This window comes from Eptatretus burgeri, chromosome 9 (genome assembly GCF_056783735.1).
Source record: "Eptatretus burgeri isolate ZD-2024b chromosome 9, Ebu_testis_v1, whole genome shotgun sequence".
NCBI lineage: Eukaryota > Metazoa > Chordata > Myxini > Myxiniformes > Myxinidae > Eptatretus > Eptatretus burgeri.
This window is the reverse complement of record NC_140969.1, coordinates 21,227,036-21,248,115: the sequence shown is the minus strand read 5'-3', so window position 1 is coordinate 21,248,115 and position 21,080 is coordinate 21,227,036. Positions and strand designations below refer to the sequence as shown.

Sequence of the window (21,080 nt, the reverse complement as noted above, 5' to 3'; positions counted from 1 at the left end):
GACCAGTGGGAAAATCGAAACATGAGTGTGAGATCACTCCGCTAATCCCCATTGGACAACAGTCCACACAAACCGGTGTTGTCAGGAAGTGTGCCATAAGTCAGGAGGTATGTCATATATATATATATATATATCCCCAGTTCTCTCTCTGTGTATGATGTAACTCTGCAGAGTAGGATTGGTGACCTTGGACTGTATCTGCATAGTAGGAACAGAGCCAGCCTGACTGTATCTGTCCATTTTGTAATTATTTCCTGGAAATCTTGAAAAGCACTCACTGCAGGAGCCCCAAGGGCCATATAACCACACTCGTATGCAACCATTTATAAATTGCGTACACATCGAGACAGCATAGAAATGGGGGAATTACCGGAATGGTTATTTGTGAGTGGAATATGTTTATTCCATTGTGTCCTTGTGAGGCAATGATGTGTGAGGTTAACTATTCAACTCTTAGCCAAATGCAGCTTTCCATGAAGTTACCTTGAATGACCATTTTATTTGAAATGAAAGACCATCTGGCCAACATGTACACATTTGTTCTTTTGGCATACCCTGCCAATTGATTGACAAGGCAACCCCAAGACATTGAAGGTATTTTTAAACTCAACCAGTGATCATGCCTTCAATGGAAAGAAATCTTTTTATTGTGGTGTTCTGGCGGACGGCAAGTCCAGTACTGCTGAAGTAGTTTCTTGGCAAGGGTTATACTGGATGGTTTGCTGTTGCCTTCCCAGTGGTCGTCAGGGCAAGAATTTGTAATCTGGCGAAGGTGCCGGCGATAGCTCACCTTGTCTTTACGAAAGACACCATGGGGATCTTCAACGTCCACCAACTAATGCAGGCAAACGGGACACCAGTTTAACGTCCATCTGAGGGACGGCACACACATTGATCAATCACCCTGCCTACGAAACACCAGGATGACAGTATAGCTGGGTCAGGATTCAAACCCAGGCAAGACAGCTTTCAGCCATCCTGTCAGCTCCTTTCAATGGAAAAATAATTCATAAAAGGAAGGAATGTTAGTTTTGTACATCCTAAACTGTTTCCTTTTCAACTTTTACTGACTCCCTAACTTACATTTCAATTAATCTAATCCCCGAATCACATTACATCACTCAACTGTGACATCCTCGTAATCAAAATGTTTACATGTAAGGATTTCCTTTTCTTTCTGAAATGACAAGACCGAAATTTTATGATGTTTAGTAACATTAGTTACGCTGAAAGACTACCTGTTATGTTTACATACTGCACAATGCATTCATAAAAGCTTCCAGAATCTATCAAATTATCTTTTTATTTGTTATAAACAAAAATGGCATTTCTGAACTGAATAAAATGAGTCGTGATTCTTCTTTTGTTCAGATCGACTCGTTCAGCTCAACCCACTCCGATACAAGCAGCATGCCGTCTTATCTGTCTTTCGGAGGATTTTTCTTCATCCTTTGCATGTGGTATCTGCAACACAATTTAAATTCATCACATCCGCATGCCTGGACAGCAAAGTCTCTGGGGCATTAATCGGACGCATGATTATTAAAGCGCATCACTGCGATTATTCGGACAGTCAGGAAATACCAAGTTAATTTATTCGATTTGAAATATGATGTTAACGTAACTAACACTTTGTACATTTCAGGCATATTACATCGTTCCTCCTTTGAAACAAGTTCATTGGTGGTCTGTTATCTCTGGTCTTCAAATGTGGCACGACAACATGTGCCAGAGTAATTCAATTGGGTAGTGTGGCTCGGGCCTGGCTACTGCAGATTTTCAGTGTCGTCATGGAACCAATCCATGACTTTTGAAATGACCTATTCTGCCCCAGAATGCACCCAGCAGGATTAAAATGCATAGAGACCTCAAGAAACGTCAGCATTCAAAAAGTATATTATCTGTGCCGGATAAGGATCATTATTCAAAATGGCTCACGAAGCTTCTGAGAAAAGCTGAAAATAGTTGACTTGGAAATGTACCTGAGAAAAAGGGCTGTGCCTCTGCACAATAAAAGATTTGGATAACTTTTTCAGCTCGTCAAACGGGCAGCTGCTCGTACTGCAAACTACAGACCATGTGGACAGGTGCAAGGCCCAAGTGGACGGGCGTGTGCTACACAAACCCCCGATAGATCCCTACCAGCGAATGCACTATGCACCTCGCTCAGGTGCTTCCAAACACCGATGGGAAGGACATATCGAGGGCTTGTGCATGAACAGGATAAAATGATGATATTTACTTGTAATCGTGTTGGGAGATGGGAGAAAAAGGAGCTGTAAGGACTGTTATAAATCTATTGTTTGTTTGGTTCTGGGGCCACAAGAGAGACACTAGACTCTTGCATCGATTGCGAAATGTTGAAGCGTCTGTCTGTGTGGTGTATGTGCTTTTTATCTCTACCACCGAAGCTGAAGGAGGTTATGTTTTCACCCCCTTTCTGACTGTTTGTCTATGTACAGGATATCTCAAAAAGTTGTGGACAGATTCGGTGTGTGACAAGGACAAACTGATTAGATTTTGGTGAAGATCCAGATCCTCGAATTTTTTTCAGTGATTCTTCACTATTGAGAGATGGAGACAAAAAAGATACATAGCATGATATCTCAAAAAGTTGTGGACGGATTTGGACGAAACTTGGTGGATACGTTGGGTGTGTGGTAAGGATGAAATGATTCGATTTTGGTGAATATCTGAATATGAGCATTATTTAATTTTTAAAGTGATTCTTCACCATTGAGAGATATAATACTGTATAGCATGATATTTCATAAATGTATTGCCCGATATGTTCTCGTGGATCACACATTGTGTGGCGGAGGTATGCGCTCTACCGAGTGCCCTTCTAGTTAACCTCCGCCATCATCGAAGATGGATGGAGGTTACTGTTTTCACCACTTTGTTTGTTTGTTTGTGAACAGTATTACGGAAAAACTCAACGGATTTCGACGAAACTTGGTGGGGGGAGTTAGGTATGGTCCAAGGATCATGCGATTAAATTTTGAACTTGGTCCCCCCCCCCCAAAAAAAAAATTGTTGGAGAAATTTTTTTTTTGCATTTCTACATATTTTAAGTGATTTCAACCCCCCCTCCCCCCCCCCCCCAAAAAGAGAAAAATTTTTTTTTGCATTTTTACATGTTAAGTGATTTCCACCCCCCCAAAAAAAGTTTGAGAAAAAAAAAAATTTGCAACTTTTTTTTTCAACAAAATTTCGATTTTTTTTTTTTATTACATGCTTTAAGTGATTTCCAACCCCCCCCCAAAAAAAAAATGGAGAAAAGCACTATAACTGTTAGCACTGTTGACATCATACTTAATGAATAAGTTCACTTGAGTGACCCAGCAGTATTGGCAGCGGAGGTTTCGCACTCTCCCGAGTGCTCCCCCTCCACTTTGATATGTATTCACTGCGGCAGCTAATTGTATTAACATCCATTGATGTTTGTCAAATTTCCTCTCTTTCCATGAGTCCAATTTTCATTAAGGAACAGAACTATAGTTAACCATTTTGAAATCACCACTCTTTTGTCCAAATCCTGAAAATTATGTTCAAAAGACTATTTACATTACAGATTTCACACGAGTAACAAACAGTAGGTTAAAAGTGTCTGGTGAGCATAACCGAGTCATGGTAAAGAGACACATATACACACACAAGGCCTCGTTTAGCATTCAATAATACATTTTGAAAGTCACGTATTCTTAATAGACAGCAATATGGCAAGGTATGACATGCTGATGGATAGCTCTTAATTTGAGATAGCACACGGCTTCCATTTGTATTACGAGGCATTGTTACCTTCATCTTTATATGTGCAACTGTCATTACTCATTTGTAACAAACCAAATCAGGTGGTGCTGCAAACCTGGACTTACCGGCCCTTGGGGTACCATCTGTGCTTAGTAGTGTGGAAGAGTGTGGCCAACTGCTCCTCAGTACAACCGCGCTTTTGTACACCATATGTGAGAGCAGAAGCTTCTGTTGCACGAACTGCTACCTGAACTTTCTGGTCGTGCGTCTCTGGTTCAGGCCTCGCTGGGTCAGGCCACGGCATTGGCTAATGGAATAGTGAACAATGATTAATCAAAAAATCTTTGCCTGTTTTGGAGAGAGAGAAAAAAAACAAAACAAAACAAAAAAAAAAAAACAGAACAGGAGGCATTACTTTTCAACATGATCTCGTATGAGAAACTTCAGACGAGTTAATTCATGCGGGACCATTCGTTCGGTATGAAGTAGTTTTGTGTGAACACGGCACAAGTATTTAGTCCAGTGCACTTTGCTATACAAGGAGGCAACTCCGTCGGAATTCTCACAACAATTGTATTCACACGCTTTTCATGGGAACACTGGGACAGATCAAAATTCTTAAGAATTAGTCCTGACTAGTTGATCGAGATGATCTGTATGAACACAGGTTTAATAACATGCTGCTGGGTCATTCTGTCAAAACACGTGTCATGAAGTGCGGCAAAATGATTGAAATGACTTTATTTTGCTAAATGATAAAATTATATTTAAATTTTACAAAACATAAATTTACCTTGTGGGGGACCGTTGTTTGTTGGGAGTGGGCCATCAGGACCAGGGATAGAGTATGGAGGTGGATGAGCGGATCGTGATCCATTTAAAGCTGAACAGTCTTTATTTCCAGGTTTTACATTTATTTTAATCAAGAAGACCCTCAATTACAATAGTTGGTAGAAAATGGGAAACAGAATCCCACAAATTAAAAAAAAGTTAGAGAGCTCGGTTTGATAAAAGATTAAAAGGTTAACCTGAATTGAAACGTCTTTAAATTTCAGGGAGATGCGTCAATGTAGCCTCCGTCCACCGCTGGAGGATCCCTCTGGTCGACTGCTTTCGTGAAGAGCGAGTGAGTTGTCGCCGACGCCTTCAACACATTCCAAATTCCTGCGACTTCAGCCTGGTCAGCTTGTTAGTGAAAGACCAGTCAAAAGCTCATCGGCTGACCGCACAAGTTGGGGGAATCGTTGGGGGGCACTGTGGTCGTGGTGGTATGAAATAAAGCATCCAAACGAAAGGGATGATACAAAATTGGTAGGGGGGGGGTGGAGGATCGAATAAACCTCGTCTTTTGAGAAATGGTTAAATCAAGTCCCCAAAAGACGTTCGCAGAACACAATGCACATCCACACACTATCGGTCTCCAATGCTCCACTAGTGACATCTCCAATCACATTATCACAAACTGTGCCATAAACACGCACGTACATGCCAGTGATGGACGAGCTCTCATATATTATAACCACTGTACTTTAGAATAGGACATTAGTTGGTCTGTCTGTCACTCTCTGGTGCTCTGCCCTCCTGACCCATGATCTTTATTACATTTTTACCACAATCATCCCCAACCTTCTGACTTGCTGATTTCAGAGTTTCCTTCCTGTTCGATTATTCCCTTGATGGTTGGTGCCCAATAGTCGCCACGCGACCCAACTGTCAATTTAACCTTACTCTTACATGAGCCTCGCTCTTGTGTGTGTGAGATATATATATATATATATATATATATATATATATATATATATATATATATATATATATATATATATATATATAGATATATATATATATATATATATATATATATATATATATATATATATATATATATATATATATATATATATAAATATATATATATATATATATATATATATATATATATTGTTGTGGTTGACCAAATTCGCAAACCACCATTCAGGTCCCTTAGGTGAGATATCTCGGTAAGTATATGTGTAGTTAGGCCCAAACCCGTTGTCTAGTGGGAATACATGTCATTCATGAGGGCTGCGACTCTTCAGGATAGCCGTTTTTCTTTTACTATCTTTATTTTGGACCAACCGCCATTATTACCACCACCAACCACGTCTCAACAGTCATCACAACATCAACCACCCACCACAACGCCGCTTCACCACAACAGCCACGACCTTTACCGTCACACCTCACAACCGTCGCATCGCCACCGTTCTTGCGCCGCTGGTGGGTACCGATACTGGACTCGTGCAGGGCGCGCACCGAACAGCGTGTACAAAACATCACGGACTTTCCGCAGAAAAACGGATCAAAAACGACTCACGCCCACTTTTGTTCCGTCCAATCGGTGAGCGAGGGGCGATTTGGCCCCGCCTCCAGGGCGTTGGAGGGCGGTCGCTATATGCAAATTCATGGATCAAAAAGCATTCACGCCCACTTTTTCTCGGGCCAATGGGGAGCGAGGTGAAAGGTCGAAGGCAGGGGGTCAAAGGCGAAGCCACGGGGCTTATACAAGCGGCTGCGTTCGTCAGAAAAGTGGGTGTGCGTTGGAAAGAGTGAGTTCGGAGTTCAAGAGAGTCGTCGGTGGAGCTGGAAGGAAGTTGCGCGTTGGAACGAGCTGTGCGTTGGAACGAGTTGTCGGCGGCGAAGACGGACGAGGGGGTGCTCGCGTCGGTGCCGGGAGCTGAAGGCGGGAGGCCGACGGCGCGACATGGTCGAGGTGGAGACGCTCGTCGCGGGACCCGAGACAGAATAAAAATCCTCCTTTCCCCGAGCATCAGCAACCCCCTCCTGTTTCCCCCCCCGCGCTGAGATAGTGCGACAAAAGGGGGCCCCCTTCCCACCCCCTACCAGACACTGTCCGCGAGGCCCGCGGAGTTGAGGCACCATCGCCACTTCGCGTCTCATCATCAGACGGGTAGGCCCGACCCGGTCTCGGCCCCAGGCCCGCCTCATCCTTGAGGGTGTTCTTTTTCTTTGCTTTGAGTGTGTGTGTTGTCGGCGCCGTCTGTGAAGTAAAATTGTATAAGTGTTGCCGTGTGCTCGGTAGTCGGATAGCTCTGCATTGTGTCTTCTTTTACATTTGCTTTTTGTGTAAAATTGCATTGTGTTTCTTCTTCTTTTCCATGTGCTTTTGGGGGAATTGTATATGTGTGCTTTCCGTTCATCGCGAATAAATGTGCTTTATGTTGAACTGTTTTCCCGCTTCGCCATTTCTTTCATTGAATCCCCATCTTGCTTCACGTAAAGGGTTGGTCGAGGGCTAAGACGCCCGATAATTAATCGAACCGTCGAGGCTGACGAATAACACCGCTCGGTTATCCCGATAGTATGGAACGGGTCGCTTAAGTGGCCCGTGTCCGAAGTCGACCTGCGGTGAGGTGCGATCGCCCGGTCTACCCTCCGTGTGGGTACTTAGGTAGGTCGAATTTGGCGAGCAACCCTATCCCACGCGGGGGCCGATTGGCTCGATCGCGGTGAGACCGAAAGGTCCACCCGTGACTGGTTCCCGGCGTTAGTCCGAGAGGGTCACGACTGGATTGTCCGTCCGGTGGGCGACGTGCCGCGATTCGAGTTCCGTGGCCGTTCGCGACAATATATATATATATATATATATATATATATATATATATATATATATATATATATATATATATATATATATATATATATATAATCCCACCATATTACAGTACGTAATTGATAGACGGTCCTTATCTTACCTGCACTATTAAAGCAGCGAGTGTGACATTTTGGCTCACGGAGCCCTTCGTGTTGCGTCACCACGATGACGTTTGGTGGAGAGACCAAGTAACACGACCATCGTCCTACCTGAGTGTCCTCGTAGGGAAACTGCAAGCTCGGGTGGAGACAAACGATCGTTTCGCCATCAGCTGTGAGCGCCAGGTCCACACGACTGCAAGACACGGGACACGGAAATTTGGGACACGGGACACAGCATTTGGGATACGGCAATTTGGGACACGGGACACAGCATTTGGGATACGGCAATTTGGGACACAGGACTTGGGGACACGGCAATTTGGGACACGGGACACAGCATTTGGGATACGGCAATTTGGGACACGGCATTTGGGACACCGGACACAGCATTTGGGACACGGGACACAGCATTTGGGATACGGCAATTTGGGACACCGGACACAGCATTTGGGATACGGCATTTGGGACACAGGACTTGGGGACACGGCAATTTGGGACACGGCATTTGGGACACGGGACACAGCATTTGGGATACGGCAATTTGGGACACGGCATTTGGGACACGGGACACAGCATTTGGGATACGGCAATTTGGGACACCGGACACAGCATTTGGGATACGGCATTTGGGACACGGGACACAGCATTTGGGACACGGCATTTGGGACACCGGACACGGCATTTGGGACACGGGACACAGCATTTGGGATACGGCAATTTGGGACACAGGACACGGCATTTGGGACACGGGACTTGGGGACACGACAATTTGGGACATGGCAATTTCGGACACAGGACACGGAAATTTGGGACACGGGACACAGCATTTGGGACACGGCAATCGGAGCAAGGCACGCTCACCAGTTATAATTGTCAGGCAGAAGAGTGTACGAGGATCTGTAGCGGACTAAAGATCTTCCTGTGAGAGGACAAGGACGTGTAAACACACAGAACCATCTTCCAGATACAATTCGACATCCAGATGATTTGGTAACTCACCGAGTAAAGCTACAGCAACTCGCATCGTCCTCATGTCCTTCTTCCCTCCAACAGTCAGATTCTTCTTCTTCTTCTTCTTCTTACTATTTTAATTGGCGTTTGCAGAGCTGTGACGCTCTATATACGCCACGCATCTCAACACGTCGGCAGGAAAGGGAGCTGGTGAGTTCTTCAACACTTTATATAATTTGCAATAATTCTTGAAGGAATTTAAACATCGATTGGCACAGTCGAGGGTGTTTATGGTTCGGCCGGCACAGTATATCCGGTGGACCGACAACCAAGTCCCAACCGACCCCCATATTTGTCGTGCGGTTAAAAATAGCAAGCTGATTGATCATGGAACACATTCCTGCTCTTATTCCTCTTTAAAAGGATCGTCGTTTTGATGCTTCATCGTACGAATCAGTTTAGTAAAATAAACGGTAATATTAAATACACTGTAACAAGGAGGAAAATGTCCGAGGAATTGGTAATGAATATATCAAATTTATTTCATGGAATACCGAAGGAATTACAACGCCATGGCCGATTAACACTGTGCAAATATTGTCACACGTCGTGGACCTGCGAGACCGAATGGGTTGGTGAAAACACACAGAAAAACGGGAGGGAAATATCGAACACAAAATACATCAAGATACGTTATATGTTTTGCCTTTTACAATTTTCACACTCGCATAAAACAAGGTATTTTAATTTCTGACGACGATTCATATTCGTTGCGGTGTAAAAGGAGGTCGGTACATCAAGGATTTTTTTTACAGCACGACATGTTTGTTTCACGTGAATACTTCTTTAAAATTACAACGACGTAATGCATGACGTGAATATATCCGTTGCTGATACATTAAAAAAAATCCCCTTAATTTCAAAAGGAAGTGAAAAAGTTTCTCACAAGGAAGAACTGCAACCACTCATCCGACCGTCAACATGGCCCTCTCATCTGGAGTCGACGGTTCGTTATCAGATCTCGAACAATTATCCGTTAATGAAACGTAAAGACATGTACCGGTTGTCTCGTCTGATTTGATCCCTGAAGCATGTAACATCCATCTTTAAATCATGATCCTTGTGCTGATCCGTCACGGCGGTTGTTTCCTGAAGGGAACCTTATGCCTGATATTTAATAATTGCCACCCACGGCCCAAGACCCCCCACCCACGACCCACGACCCCCCACCCACGGCCCACGGCCCCCAACCACGGCCCACGGCCCCCACCCACGGCCCACTGCCCCCACCCACGGCCCACGGCCCCCACCCACGGCCCACTGCCCCCACCCACGGCCCACTGCCCCCACCCACGGCCCCCACCCACGGCCCACGGCCCCCACCCAAGGCCCACGGCCACGGCCCACGGCTCCCACCCACTGCCCCCACCCAATGCCCACGGCCCCCACCCACGGCCCACGGCCCCCAACCACGGCCCACGGCCCCCACCCACGGCCCACTGCCCCCACCCACGGCCCACGGCCCCCACCCACGGCCCACTGCCCCCACCCACGGCCCACTGCCCCCACCCACGGCCCCCACCCACGGCCCACGGCCCCCACCCAAGGCCCACGGCCACGGCCCACGGCTCCCACCCACTGCCCCCACCCAATGCCCACGGCCCCCACCCACGGCCCACTTCCCCCACCCACGGCCCCCACCCACGGCCACGACCCATGGCTCCCACCCACTGCCCCCACCCACAGCCCACGGCCCCCACCCAAGGCTCACGCCCCCACCCCAGGCCCACGGGCCCCCCCCAAGGCCCAAGGCCCACAGCCCCCACCCAAGGCTCACGCCCCTACCCACAGCCCACGGCCCCCACCCAAGGCTCACGCCCCACCCAAGGCCCACAGCCCCCACCCACGGCCCAAGGCCCACGGCCCCCACCCAAGGCTCACGCCCCCACCCAAGGCCCACGGCCCCCACCCAAGGCCCATGGCCCCCACCCACGGCCCCCACCCAAGGCCCATGGCCCCCACCCACGGCCCAAGGCCCACGGCCCCCACCCAAGGCTCACGCCCCCACCCAAGGCCCACGGCCCCCACCCAAGGCCCATGGCCCCCACCCACGGCCCCCACCCAAGGCCCAGGGCCCCCACCCACGGCCCAATGCCCAATGATGTCTTAATGTTGTGTTAAAGAAGCCCTGATGATGTGTGCAGACGAGATCATCCGAAAAAGACTTCTTATCGATGGTGACGGTGGAGGAGATGATCGCAGGATCAACACGCTGTTCAAAAGCTGCATAAAATGGTGTCACAGCGACTCGTCTGCCGAAGAGAGGTGCATCTTATCTCCGGTCTTGGCTTTGGTCCCATATGTCACGCATGCGCACATGGCACTCACGTCAATCCCCAGGAAGGATACGTCACAGTAACTACATCTTGGACCTCTGATCCCCACATCACACATCTGTTTTTTGCGTACGTTATTTGTAGATCTCTCTCTCCTCCTCCTTTTAACCCCTCCTCTGCCATATCCCATCACATTTGTTGGCACTGCACCAGAATAGCCGGGTTTTTTTTGGATACAGAGTCGAGGCTCGTGGAAGAACTGGAACACAGAACGAATCGGCACGTAACGTGAGAAAAGGAACAGCAGAAAGAGAAGGGAGAAACGCCAAGCCGACATCAGGGCCGATGGAGCCGATGGAGCCGATACGCTGAGACGAAAAAAAAACAAAGGATGTGGGTGTAGTCAGATTATTACTTCTTGGAAGAACAAATCGAGGAGCAGAGAGGTCAGAGGTGAACAGCTTATCAACACCTTTCAACCAGTCTTTCAACACGGGCAATACGCGACTTTCAAAATGACAGAATTCGCAGCTGAAGAGTTTTGGGTGAAATAAAATGGATTGTGTGTCCGGGGTAAGGATTTTTTCCTGAAATGGCTCACAAAGATTCTGAAAGAAGCTGAAAATGCTTGGAAAATTACCTTAGAGGGGCTGTGCCTCCGCACAACGAAACATTGGGAGAACTTTCTCAGCTCGCCGAATGGGCATCTGCTCGAAGTACAAAATCCCAACCATGTGGGGGCCAGTGCAAGGCCCGAGTAGACAGGTGTGCGTGCGCGTGCTGTATCCATGGCTGACGTTCGAATGTATTAACAGGAAATGGTATGAACCAGACCCCTCTCATCCACGGATGTTTCTCGTATTCCTATGTTTCCACGAGTCCGATTTGGGAACAGAACAATTACGGTTCACCGTTTTGAAATTGCCACTCTTTCATTCAAATTCTGAAAATTTTGCTTAAAAGACGATTTGAATCACTGAACTTGCGCTGGCAACGGCAGGTTAAAAGTGCCCGGCAAGCTGAACTGAGTCAGTGTAAACACACACACACACACACACACACGCGCACACGCGCACACGCGCACACACGCACGCACACGCACGCACACACACGCACGCACACACACGCACACACACGCACACACACGCACACACACGCACACACACGCACACACACGCGCACACACGCGCACACACACGCACACACACGCACACACACGCGCACACACGCACACACACGCACACACACGCACACACACGCACACATACACACACACACACACCGTTTGCACAAATGGCCTCATTTACCATTCACACATCATTGTGAAAGTCTCGTATTACACGGCGGTCTCCCATCTTAGTTTAACTCCACTGAGTTTCCAAAATATGATTGCATCGCACAAATTCAAACCAATGATGAGCAGGCAGATCACGTGTGTGTGTGTGTGTGTGTGTGTGTGTGTGTGTGTGTGTGTGTGTGTGTGTGTGTGTGTGTGTGTGTGTGTGTGTGTGTGTGTGTGTGTGTGTATGTGTGTATGTACTCCAGTGCGGGGCAGTTGCAGCGCATGCTTGTCGCGCTGGCTCAATGCGAATTTGCCATGGGAAAGACGGTCCTGGGGTTCAATATGAACCAATGTGAGATGAAAATGTATGAAGAAAATCAACAAAAGATAGGTGGGTGTGTTACTCGCAGGTGTTATAACTTATCTTTGGAGTGTTTTTGTTTAGTTGTTTCAAACACATACTGTACTAAAAGTACTTATTGCAATTTTAGATTATCCTGATTTCATGTCACTTTCTTCTCTCCCAGAGGAAAGCATAAATGCTGCTCATGAGAAAATGGGACGAAGCAAACAAGAAATCCAGCAGGCAAAGCGTATCCGCAAGAACCGCCAAGGTGAGCCGTTCAGGTGGTATGACCCCATGACGTTGCAGGGTTCGGTACTCAAGTTACCCAATGGCAGCATACTCCTTGCTGAATTTATTTGGAGTTTAATTCTTCATTGAAGTGTTCAGCCTAGTGTTTTCGAAGCAGGACCTTGGGTCGAGGCTCCATCGATATCAATTTTTTTATTTTTCGACATCGATTATACCGGTGAGGTCATACTGGTATAGATCGGTATATCGATATTATTAAATAAAAATAAAAACAATTAATTTTTTTTACGCAGGTTCCAAAAATATGCAATGATGGTGGTCCATTACATATTCATATATGACGTACACATCATTGACACAGTAATTTTTCAAAGTATTCCCAAACGGACCTCCCCCCCCCCCCATGATGAGAACGGTTATTTTACTTCCAACTTCAACTTGAATGAAAACTGATTTTGTTTTAAAGCGAGATCAGTGTTGATAATCTGCACAGGTCGGAATGCATCGCTATTGCCATACTGGTATGATGATCATGGAACGCTGTACCGGTATGATCATACCGGTATTGCTTCCATACCGGTATCGCAGATCACTGACTCAGCACAGGGTTTCTAAAGCACACCCGATTTCATCTGAATAACCAATTGGCAATTGCTTTAAAACCAACCATGAGGGCAAAGAAAAACACGATTGCTTGTATGGGTGCTCAGGTGCTGAGGGTTAAAAGTTAAAACTTACTCTACTTAATTCCTGGTTTGTCTTAACATCATACATTTCATTGTTCCTGGTCCATGTTTAGCCGAGCCAAGGTTTTTAAACCATGTATGGTATTTAAAGATTGTAAACACCCTTCTTCGATTGATTGGTGATATACCGGGTTTTTTTCTTTTCGGTATACCGGTACATTCAAGACAAGCCAGATTAGATCTGTGTTCCAGGCAAAGATCTTGACCTTTTTGTCAGGTCAGGTCAGATTAGATCTGTGACTTGCTACAAGTACCGTGTAAACCTGGTACTGTAGGCGACTAAACCGTCCCCCCCACAAGGTTTCCCGGTGAGGAAGGTGTATGGATATGGACACCCAACAGGATTAAAAACAAAACCTGTCAAAGGGTGGAGGAGCTCCTTGTAAGCTAACGGTCATCCATATCTCGTGCCAAACTGTGTCTGCAGACGTCCTCCTGCAGTTGGGTTACTTTTTTTTTCGGAGGTTGGTGGCAGGATTTGCACATCGCCCACCGTAAAACCTTTCATTCCGCAAAACCCACAAATGCACAAAAATTCAAAACTCACTTCGTGGGAGTACCTCCTGTGCTGCTGTCCTGTTCACCGGATGACGGGATTGGGGCAAAGCCTTCGGGACGCCCATTCCTTAATGATAGGAGGAAAAGCATGGGGTAAACTTCCCGGGTCAGATTGCGGTGGTGTGTGGCCGAGTGGTATTGAGGTGTCGTCCACCATACGGCGGTCTCCTTGGGTTAACCTGAAGCAGTCCCATCAGGTGGGTGCCTGGAATGTCCTATCCTTAAGAAAGGATGATCACCTGTGTCTATTATCATCTGAGCTCAAGTGTTTGAACATCAATACTGCAGCACTCTGCCGTTCAGAGACCCGATTGCGACAAGATCATGTTGGGTGGTTACACCTACTATTGGTCTGGTCACTCTGATGGTTGCCAGGTCCAAGGAGTTGCTCTAGCTGTGTCCAATAAACTGACTCCAATGACAATTGAGGTAACACCCGTCAACGAGCGTATTTTGAGATGAAGGATTTGTGTCACTCCTTGGGTGTTGTTTCCCTGTTATCTGAAAATGCTCCGATTGAGGTGTTGGGTCCAATATTTTGAATACTGGAGGTTTTCAAAGCATTGCTTCTGTACTTGATTTTCTTGGAGTGTTCTATAAGTTCCTCTTGAAATCCTGGAATATCTTCTCCGACTTCACTTGCGTTCACATTGAACACATCCCTGATCCAACTATGCTTCTTGAGATCGATATTTTCTGGAAGATATCTGTCCATTTCTTCCTGAAGGTTCTTCAGAGGATTTTCGAAAATACTGTGACGTCCACGGGACTTGAACAGTCCCGCCAACGTAGAATGAGCCGAAACGATGGAGGCGGTTTATTTATTTATAACCCAAACGTGGCGGTTCTAATCGCTCTACCGCAAACGGGACGAGGAAGGTGGCACGAGTCACTTTTCACTGAGTTGATGATGTTTATTTGTTTTTATTATTAACCAGAAATAACAAGACTCGGCAAGAAGAGGGATCCGGGGCGATTCGACGGGATGGTGTGGGATCGGGCGTGGGGAAAACACAGACAATTCCAATGAATATACAGATCTCAAACCCTCTAAGGCGCCAAGTACACACACACACACACACACACACACACACACACACACACACACACACACACACACACACACACACACACACACACACACACACACACACACACACACACACACACACACACACACACACACACACACACACACACAGTAGCTACTTCTGGTGGTCAGGCTGGACCGTGGTGTGGACGCAACTGTCCCTGGATCAGCGTCGGACGAGCTGGCCTTGCTCTCGTCAGGGGGGGGGGGGCGCAGGAGAAACCGTGGTGCTGTCGACCTCCTGGTCCTGGCCCAAGTCCGCTCACAGCCGCCAGGGAACCAGTTCTGGCGCCAAATTGCGAGCAGGAGAGGGAGGCAGGTCTGCCCGCCGTTCGACCCCGTACTCCGAATCAGCAGAACCCCAGAGCCAACCAAGGTGAGGCACGAGGCTCAGCAAGACTCCAAGACACGATGAAGAACAGGATCGAATCAGCACAACAACAAGTACGCTTCCCGCGCAACAGCCTCCACACCAAAAAAACACGATCTTTTTGTCCCGATCTTCTTCCTCTTCCTTTTCGACCCCGAACAGAACCTTTTTATCCTCCTGTCCTCGTCACTTCCAATCGAGCCGTTTTATTAGCCCACTGCCGTCGCCTTCCGCCAATCGTGATCACGGGGCGGAGCCATCCGCAGCCCTGTCCTGTGACGTCACGGCCAGCCTCCAGGGACTACTAAAAGGGGTTTACGCAGACACCCTTACCCTATCCCGTGTCCCTATCTAATTACGTGACAATTATCATTTCCCCCTTGAAGAAATGAACATTTACTAGACAACTTATCACCACTGAATTGCGACTTATTACATCGAGATCCTGGTAAACTCGAACAGCATGGCATACCTAATTGAACATCCTAATTACCCTTTGAATGCATACCCCCCCCCCTCAAACGTAACAATACTTTCGATGTCAACAAGGGATATTTCTGACATATCTTCCATCACAACACTCAGTTCTGGAAAACTATCCATTTTTCCTTTACCCAGTTTTTCTCTCCAGAGCAAGTTATTTTTTTTATTTTTTATTTTTTCTTGAATGAGGCAGTGTTTTTTCACCGATGTCCACCATGGTATGATTTCGACCCTGAATGTCTGAATTCAGTTCGTTCAGGTGCATGAAGACGTCACACAATAAGCAAGCTTTGCCAACCAAGCAGAATCCTAAAAGCAGTCTGTCAGCGCACGTTTCTTCTCAAATAAAAAATAATCATTTTCCGTCTTTAGTTCAATAATTCTTGTGAGAATCTTCCCTCGAGAGAGCCAACGAACATCAGAGTGGAACAGCAAGACCTGGTGCTGTGATCCCATCTCTTCACGCGTGCGATGGAAAATACGTGAGTTTAAAGCCCTGGACTTGCTGAAATTCACAAGTTAGATAGCATCATTGAGAACTACATGAAGGTCCAGTTGCAAACGTTGAGAGGGAAGGTTTTCCCTTTGTAAGAATCAGTGAATTATCACATCAGGGTTTTCGGCTTTAACATGAGCAACAAAACCCACATGACTTTCCATCATATACAGAGCTCCTTCAGTGCACACGGCCAAACGATTCAACCAGGTGTAGATCATGTTTCTTAAAAAAAATTGTTAATCGTATTAAAGATGTCTTCACTGGTGGTGGTACTTGACAGGGCATTGCATAAAATGAATTCTTCCAGAATGTTGTTTCCTCCTCTGTACCTTGCAAAAACCATGAGTTGAGGATCACCTGCAATATCTAGCGATTCATCCTTCTGCAACGAAAATTTTCCTGCTTTTCTCAGCACCACAATCAGTTGAGCCAAAATATTATCTGAAACGAGATCAATTTGACACGTGATGCTATTGTCAGAAAGTGGTACTGATTCATTCTTCTTGGCAACATCCGCTCCCCCAAGCGGTTTTCACCATTGCCACTGCTGCTGGCTTCACCAGCTCTTCTCCAATGTCATGATGCTTTTTGCATCTTCCAATATACCATGCCACTTCACAGGAAGCCAAGGAAGCTTTCTCCAAAGAAATGGCTGAACTCGATGGAGCATTAATCCGACTTCGTTTCACTTATTCTTCTTTGTCCTTCCAGTAACTCGGTGGCTTTTCGCCAAACTTTGGATGAACTGAATGCAAATGACGTTTCAATTTGTTTTCCTTCATACATTCGTTGGCGAGGACTTGCAGACACTGAACACACTGAGGTCGGACATTCCCAGATCGTTCTCTCATCTCGGTGAAGCCATATTTTTAAAAAGTCAGGCTTGTACTGCAGTTGTGTTTTGCGTTGGGCCATTTTTCCAGGGCAGACCTAGAATGAAGAGTTATCAATTTCTTAGAGCATTTTTTTAAATTAATAAAACAAGTGTTATAAAAACTTGAATGATTCAGAATACAAAAGAAATTTCAGCAACAGAATTTAATAAAAAAAAATAATTCAAATAAAAATGTAATCGGAATTCTTCATACTGTCTGTGCCAGTGAAGTGATCCATTTTTGAGACTGTCCCGCGACCCTTAAAAACACCTTCGGGTCGCCACCATGGGTTTGGGAACTGCTGGCCGAGAGGTATGCACACTCGCCTCTAAGCTGTCTCGCTTGTGTTTGAATCCTGACCAGCTATAAACTATCATCCTGGTGTTTCACAGGCAGGGTGATTCATCAATGTGTCCCATCCCTTGGATGGATGTTAAACTGGACGTACCGTCTGCCGGCATTAGTTGGTGGACATAAAGGATTCCTCGGTGTAATTCGCAGAGTAGGCGAGCCATTGCACCATGAACAAGTTACATATTCCTGCCCCACCTACTTATTCGAGTGTCAGGCTTGGCCAGCTGGTTCGTGAATGACTTGCGCCAAAATCTTCCCCCGGTCAACCCCACAAGAACGAAGAAGAAGAACAAGAAGAAATCAAAATGGAGAAGTTAACTCGTCAGTAAGGTTCTTTGTGAATATCGATTAATTCTCAAAAAAAAAAAAATTTTGGTTTCCATTTAAGTATCTTTGTTTTTTTTTCCATTTGTACTAACTACTCAAAGGTAACTTTAAAGTTGTGTCACTGGAAGTTTACTCATTGTAACCACATGTTTTTGTTTGTTTTTTTTTTGGGGGTTCTGCAGAATATGATGCTTTGGCTAAGGTTATAGAAACGCACCCAGATCGAAGCAAAACCTTAAGGTGAGTATCAAACCATTGTTTGACCACTTAACCTTTTCTTGGCCGAATCAAAATTCATGGGTTTGTCAACAGGACAATGTTGGTGCTTATTTTATCATCTCCATGCTTTAAAAAAAAAAACGGGGAGATATTGTAATCGACTGTCTGTCTATCCGTTCTGCTATCTCCTAAACAGTTGTGTAGAAATTCACCAAACTTGGTAGTTATGATCACCACATGGCAAGAAGGTGTGATAGCAGTATCATTTTTGGCCCCACACGCTGGGGTGGTGTCAAAAGGTCAAATACCAAAATATGTAATTATTATCTTGCCAAAACGAAGGTTTTGCAAGATATGTTAGTCACCTTGTATGTTTTTTTTGTTTGTTTGTTTGTCCGTAATCACGTATAAAAAATTCTGCAGAGCACAGTTCTCATCGGAAATTTTTGTAACTTCGCATATCAGAGGCCTATAGAGGTCCCTTTCAGTGCAAAAAATTTTGAAGGTCAAGGTCAAAGGTCAAGGTCACTTTGGCGCAAATCAGGGGAGTCGACGAAACCCTTATTTTTTGAGTAATTTTGATCGGATTGTCTTCAAACTTCATGGGAATATAGTTTATTATCTGGTGCTCAGCTGATTAATTTTTGGTGGCGATTGGCCTTGACCTTCATGGGTTAGCACCTCAGGTCAAACATATTTGACCCCAAGGTCAAATTTTCAAGTTTTAGGAACCATATCGTGTAGTACCTCAAATTGAACACCTCGATGAGTGCTTTCTAGATATGTCAAGCTTGAGACATTATGACGTCATTTGGTGACGTTATGAGGCAAAAGCATATTTTTCATGGTTACTCTGTAGAACGATTCTCATTGGAATCTCTCGTAGGCAGATATTCCTCAAGGAGTCGCTCCTGGTGGATAGCAGCTCTGTTCACCTCAGTGTGACCTTAAAGAAGTCACACGTGGTTACCTTTTGGCAAGATACGGGTCACCCTGCGGGTGACATTGGTTTATTTGTATGTTTTGAAACATTTTCGAAATTAAACATTGCCTATGCAATCAACATTCAGGGATGCATGAAATATTTCACGATATTTTGGGATTTGACATCCGGTTCATTTGGGGACTTGGGGGGGGTCGCAGGCATCAAAACCAAAGATTTTCTAAAACTCAAAATGTGATATTGGGTAAATCCTGGGGTTACCTTTTGCCATCTTAAAACTTTCCATTAGGTGAGAAGCGTGGGGATTTGCGATGGCGCTCCATCGACTTCGCTCTAGTTTTATTTAATTTTTTTTAATGAGCATGTTTGTTGTTTGCATCCAATGTATTTTTTTCTTCTTCTTTAAATTCCAGACAGTTGGAAGACTTGCAGAAAGAGTTGGAGCATTTGTCTCGGGTCAAAGAGAGTTTTGAAAGCAAGGTGCAAGTTTTGATATTTTATTTTGTTGGCACCTGGGAGATAAATGGAGATAATTTTTGTTGACATATCTGTCGTCAGATACAAACCGAGGTTGTCCTGGACACAAATGAATGATGATTTTATTTCTCTTTTATGCTGCTTCCCGCATCTCTCCCATCCTCAGTTGGAGATGCGCAGAAAGCAGTTTCACGCACTACTCAGCTGCATCCATGAACTGCAGCACATGCTTGACTGTGAGTTCCTGCAAACTTTCTACATTTTACTTGCACATAAAATGACCATTAAAGGCTTGTTTAACAACCTTCACCCCAATTTCCATAACGCTGTAAATTTTAGATGATGAAAAGGCCTCGGAGAAGGATGGCGAGGAAATTTCGAGCATGGAGATCAGTCCTCAAGCAATGCAGTAGACTACAAGAGCATCAACATCAAGGCACTGAATGAAATGCGTGGTGATTTGCATTGAAGGTGTGCCACAGAAGAGAGCCGTGACTGGGTGCTTGGCCTTGGAATGAAATACATAATGATGATTGAAACGAGTTGTCTGATTTTTTTTAAAAAATAAAATAAAATTTCATGTTTGGAGTTGATGTTGAAAGGCAATAATAGGTTTTGTAACGAGGAGCTGCCAATGCCTCAATGATACCATTGTTGTTGGGTGCTTTGGACCTAGTAAGTGTAGATACAATCTTTTTTTTACAAAATAAATATTTTGGCTGAGCTCTTTTTCCTGTTGTACTAAGACAAATATGGCACCAGGTACATTTTTTTTTTTTGTATACAATGTTGAGGCTCATGCAGGAGTTATGACTTTAAAGGTGCATGACGTTCTTGACATGAAGTCAACAAACTGCCTGCTTCAGCAGACAAACCTGAACTGGTAACTTCTGTGCTGACTCAGATGCTGATTTGGTGAGAAATCCTCTCATAGCCTTACATGAAAAGTCCTTTTTTTTCCTGTGGACCGATGTCCCCATCGTTCCCCAGTTTTGTCAGCTTTTCTCATGTTGTAAATCCAATAGGGCCTTGTCTACAAGCTGATCATCTCTGGGTTTTGAATTCAGTCCACTCTGTTGACAATTCTGTTGGTGTCAATTTGCACAAACTTTTTTTTTTAGAAATGTACGCGCTTGTTGAGGCACACGGAAAGATGCTTCAGGGATGTTCTCGCTGAAGAAACTGGTTAAAGTTTGCAAATAGCGACAGTACTGATTGGTAGAATAACAGGTAAACCTCTGTCAATGGATCATTAAAGATTTTGTGCAAACGTCAGAATCTGGCTTGGCTTTCATTTGCTGACTGCAAGTAGTGGTGAGAAAAAGTTTGTGAACCCTTTAGAATTTTATGTATTTCTGCATACATTTTACCTAAAATGTGATTGCAATTCTTCCTCGCCGTCACCTATGTGCTGCCTCCTCCATGCGCTCTGATGGTGCTTCGCAGAGTGAACTGGACAAAGATCT

The 21,080-nt window shown here is 45.4% G+C and overlaps 2 protein-coding genes across 3 annotated transcripts; one reads left to right on the top strand and one right to left on the bottom strand.

Annotated features, from left to right (window-relative positions):
* Positions 1–479: 479 nt before the first annotated feature.
* Positions 480–8,791, bottom strand: MRPL42 (mitochondrial ribosomal protein L42). Its single transcript, XM_085894312.1, has 5 exons — positions 8,509–8,791; positions 8,371–8,428; positions 7,618–7,702; positions 3,879–4,060; positions 480–1,464 (listed from the first exon to the last, which is right to left on the bottom strand). The coding sequence occupies exons 1-5, from the start codon at positions 8,540–8,542 to the stop codon at positions 1,419–1,421; spliced, it is 405 nt and encodes a 134-aa protein (XP_085750438.1). The 5' UTR covers positions 8,543–8,791; the 3' UTR covers positions 480–1,418.
* Positions 8,792–9,307: 516 nt separating this feature from the next.
* On the top strand, positions 9,308–20,892 carry THOC7 (THO complex subunit 7). Of its 2 annotated transcripts, XM_085894310.1 has the most exons (8): positions 9,308–9,466; positions 10,665–10,785; positions 12,342–12,469; positions 12,606–12,692; positions 18,158–18,215; positions 19,551–19,617; positions 19,781–19,850; positions 19,954–20,892. In XM_085894310.1, the coding sequence occupies exons 1-8, from the start codon at positions 9,442–9,444 to the stop codon at positions 20,025–20,027; spliced, it is 630 nt and encodes a 209-aa protein (XP_085750436.1). In that variant the 5' UTR covers positions 9,308–9,441; the 3' UTR covers positions 20,028–20,892. The 2 variants fall into 2 exon arrangements, with proteins under 2 accessions (XP_085750436.1, XP_085750437.1); XM_085894311.1 differs by lacking the exon at positions 18,158–18,215.
* The last annotated feature ends 188 nt before the right edge of the window (positions 20,893–21,080 follow it).

What these genes read in the sequence shown, in the direction of transcription:
- THOC7 (XM_085894310.1), top strand. Translation starts at nt 9,442, where the DNA reads ATGGCCCTCTCATCTGGAGTCGACG. An exon ending in GACTCGTCTGCCGAAGAGAG is followed by an intron (nt 10,786 to 12,341) that starts GTGCATCTTATC and finishes TATGTACTCCAG; the next exon opens with TGCGGGGCAGTTGCAGCGCA. An exon ending in TATCCGCAAGAACCGCCAAG is followed by an intron (nt 12,693 to 18,157) that starts GTGAGCCGTTCA and finishes GGGGTTCTGCAG; the next exon opens with AATATGATGCTTTGGCTAAG.
- MRPL42 (XM_085894312.1), bottom strand. Translation starts at nt 8,542, where the DNA reads ATGAGGACGATGCGAGTTGCTGTAGCTTTACTCG. An exon ending in AGTTGCTGTAGCTTTACTCG is followed by an intron (nt 8,429 to 8,508) that starts GTGAGTTACCAA and finishes GTCCTCTCACAG; the next exon opens with GAAGATCTTTAGTCCGCTAC. An exon ending in CTGCCTGACAATTATAACTG is followed by an intron (nt 7,703 to 8,370) that starts GTGAGCGTGCCT and finishes CGTGTCTTGCAG; the next exon opens with TCGTGTGGACCTGGCGCTCA.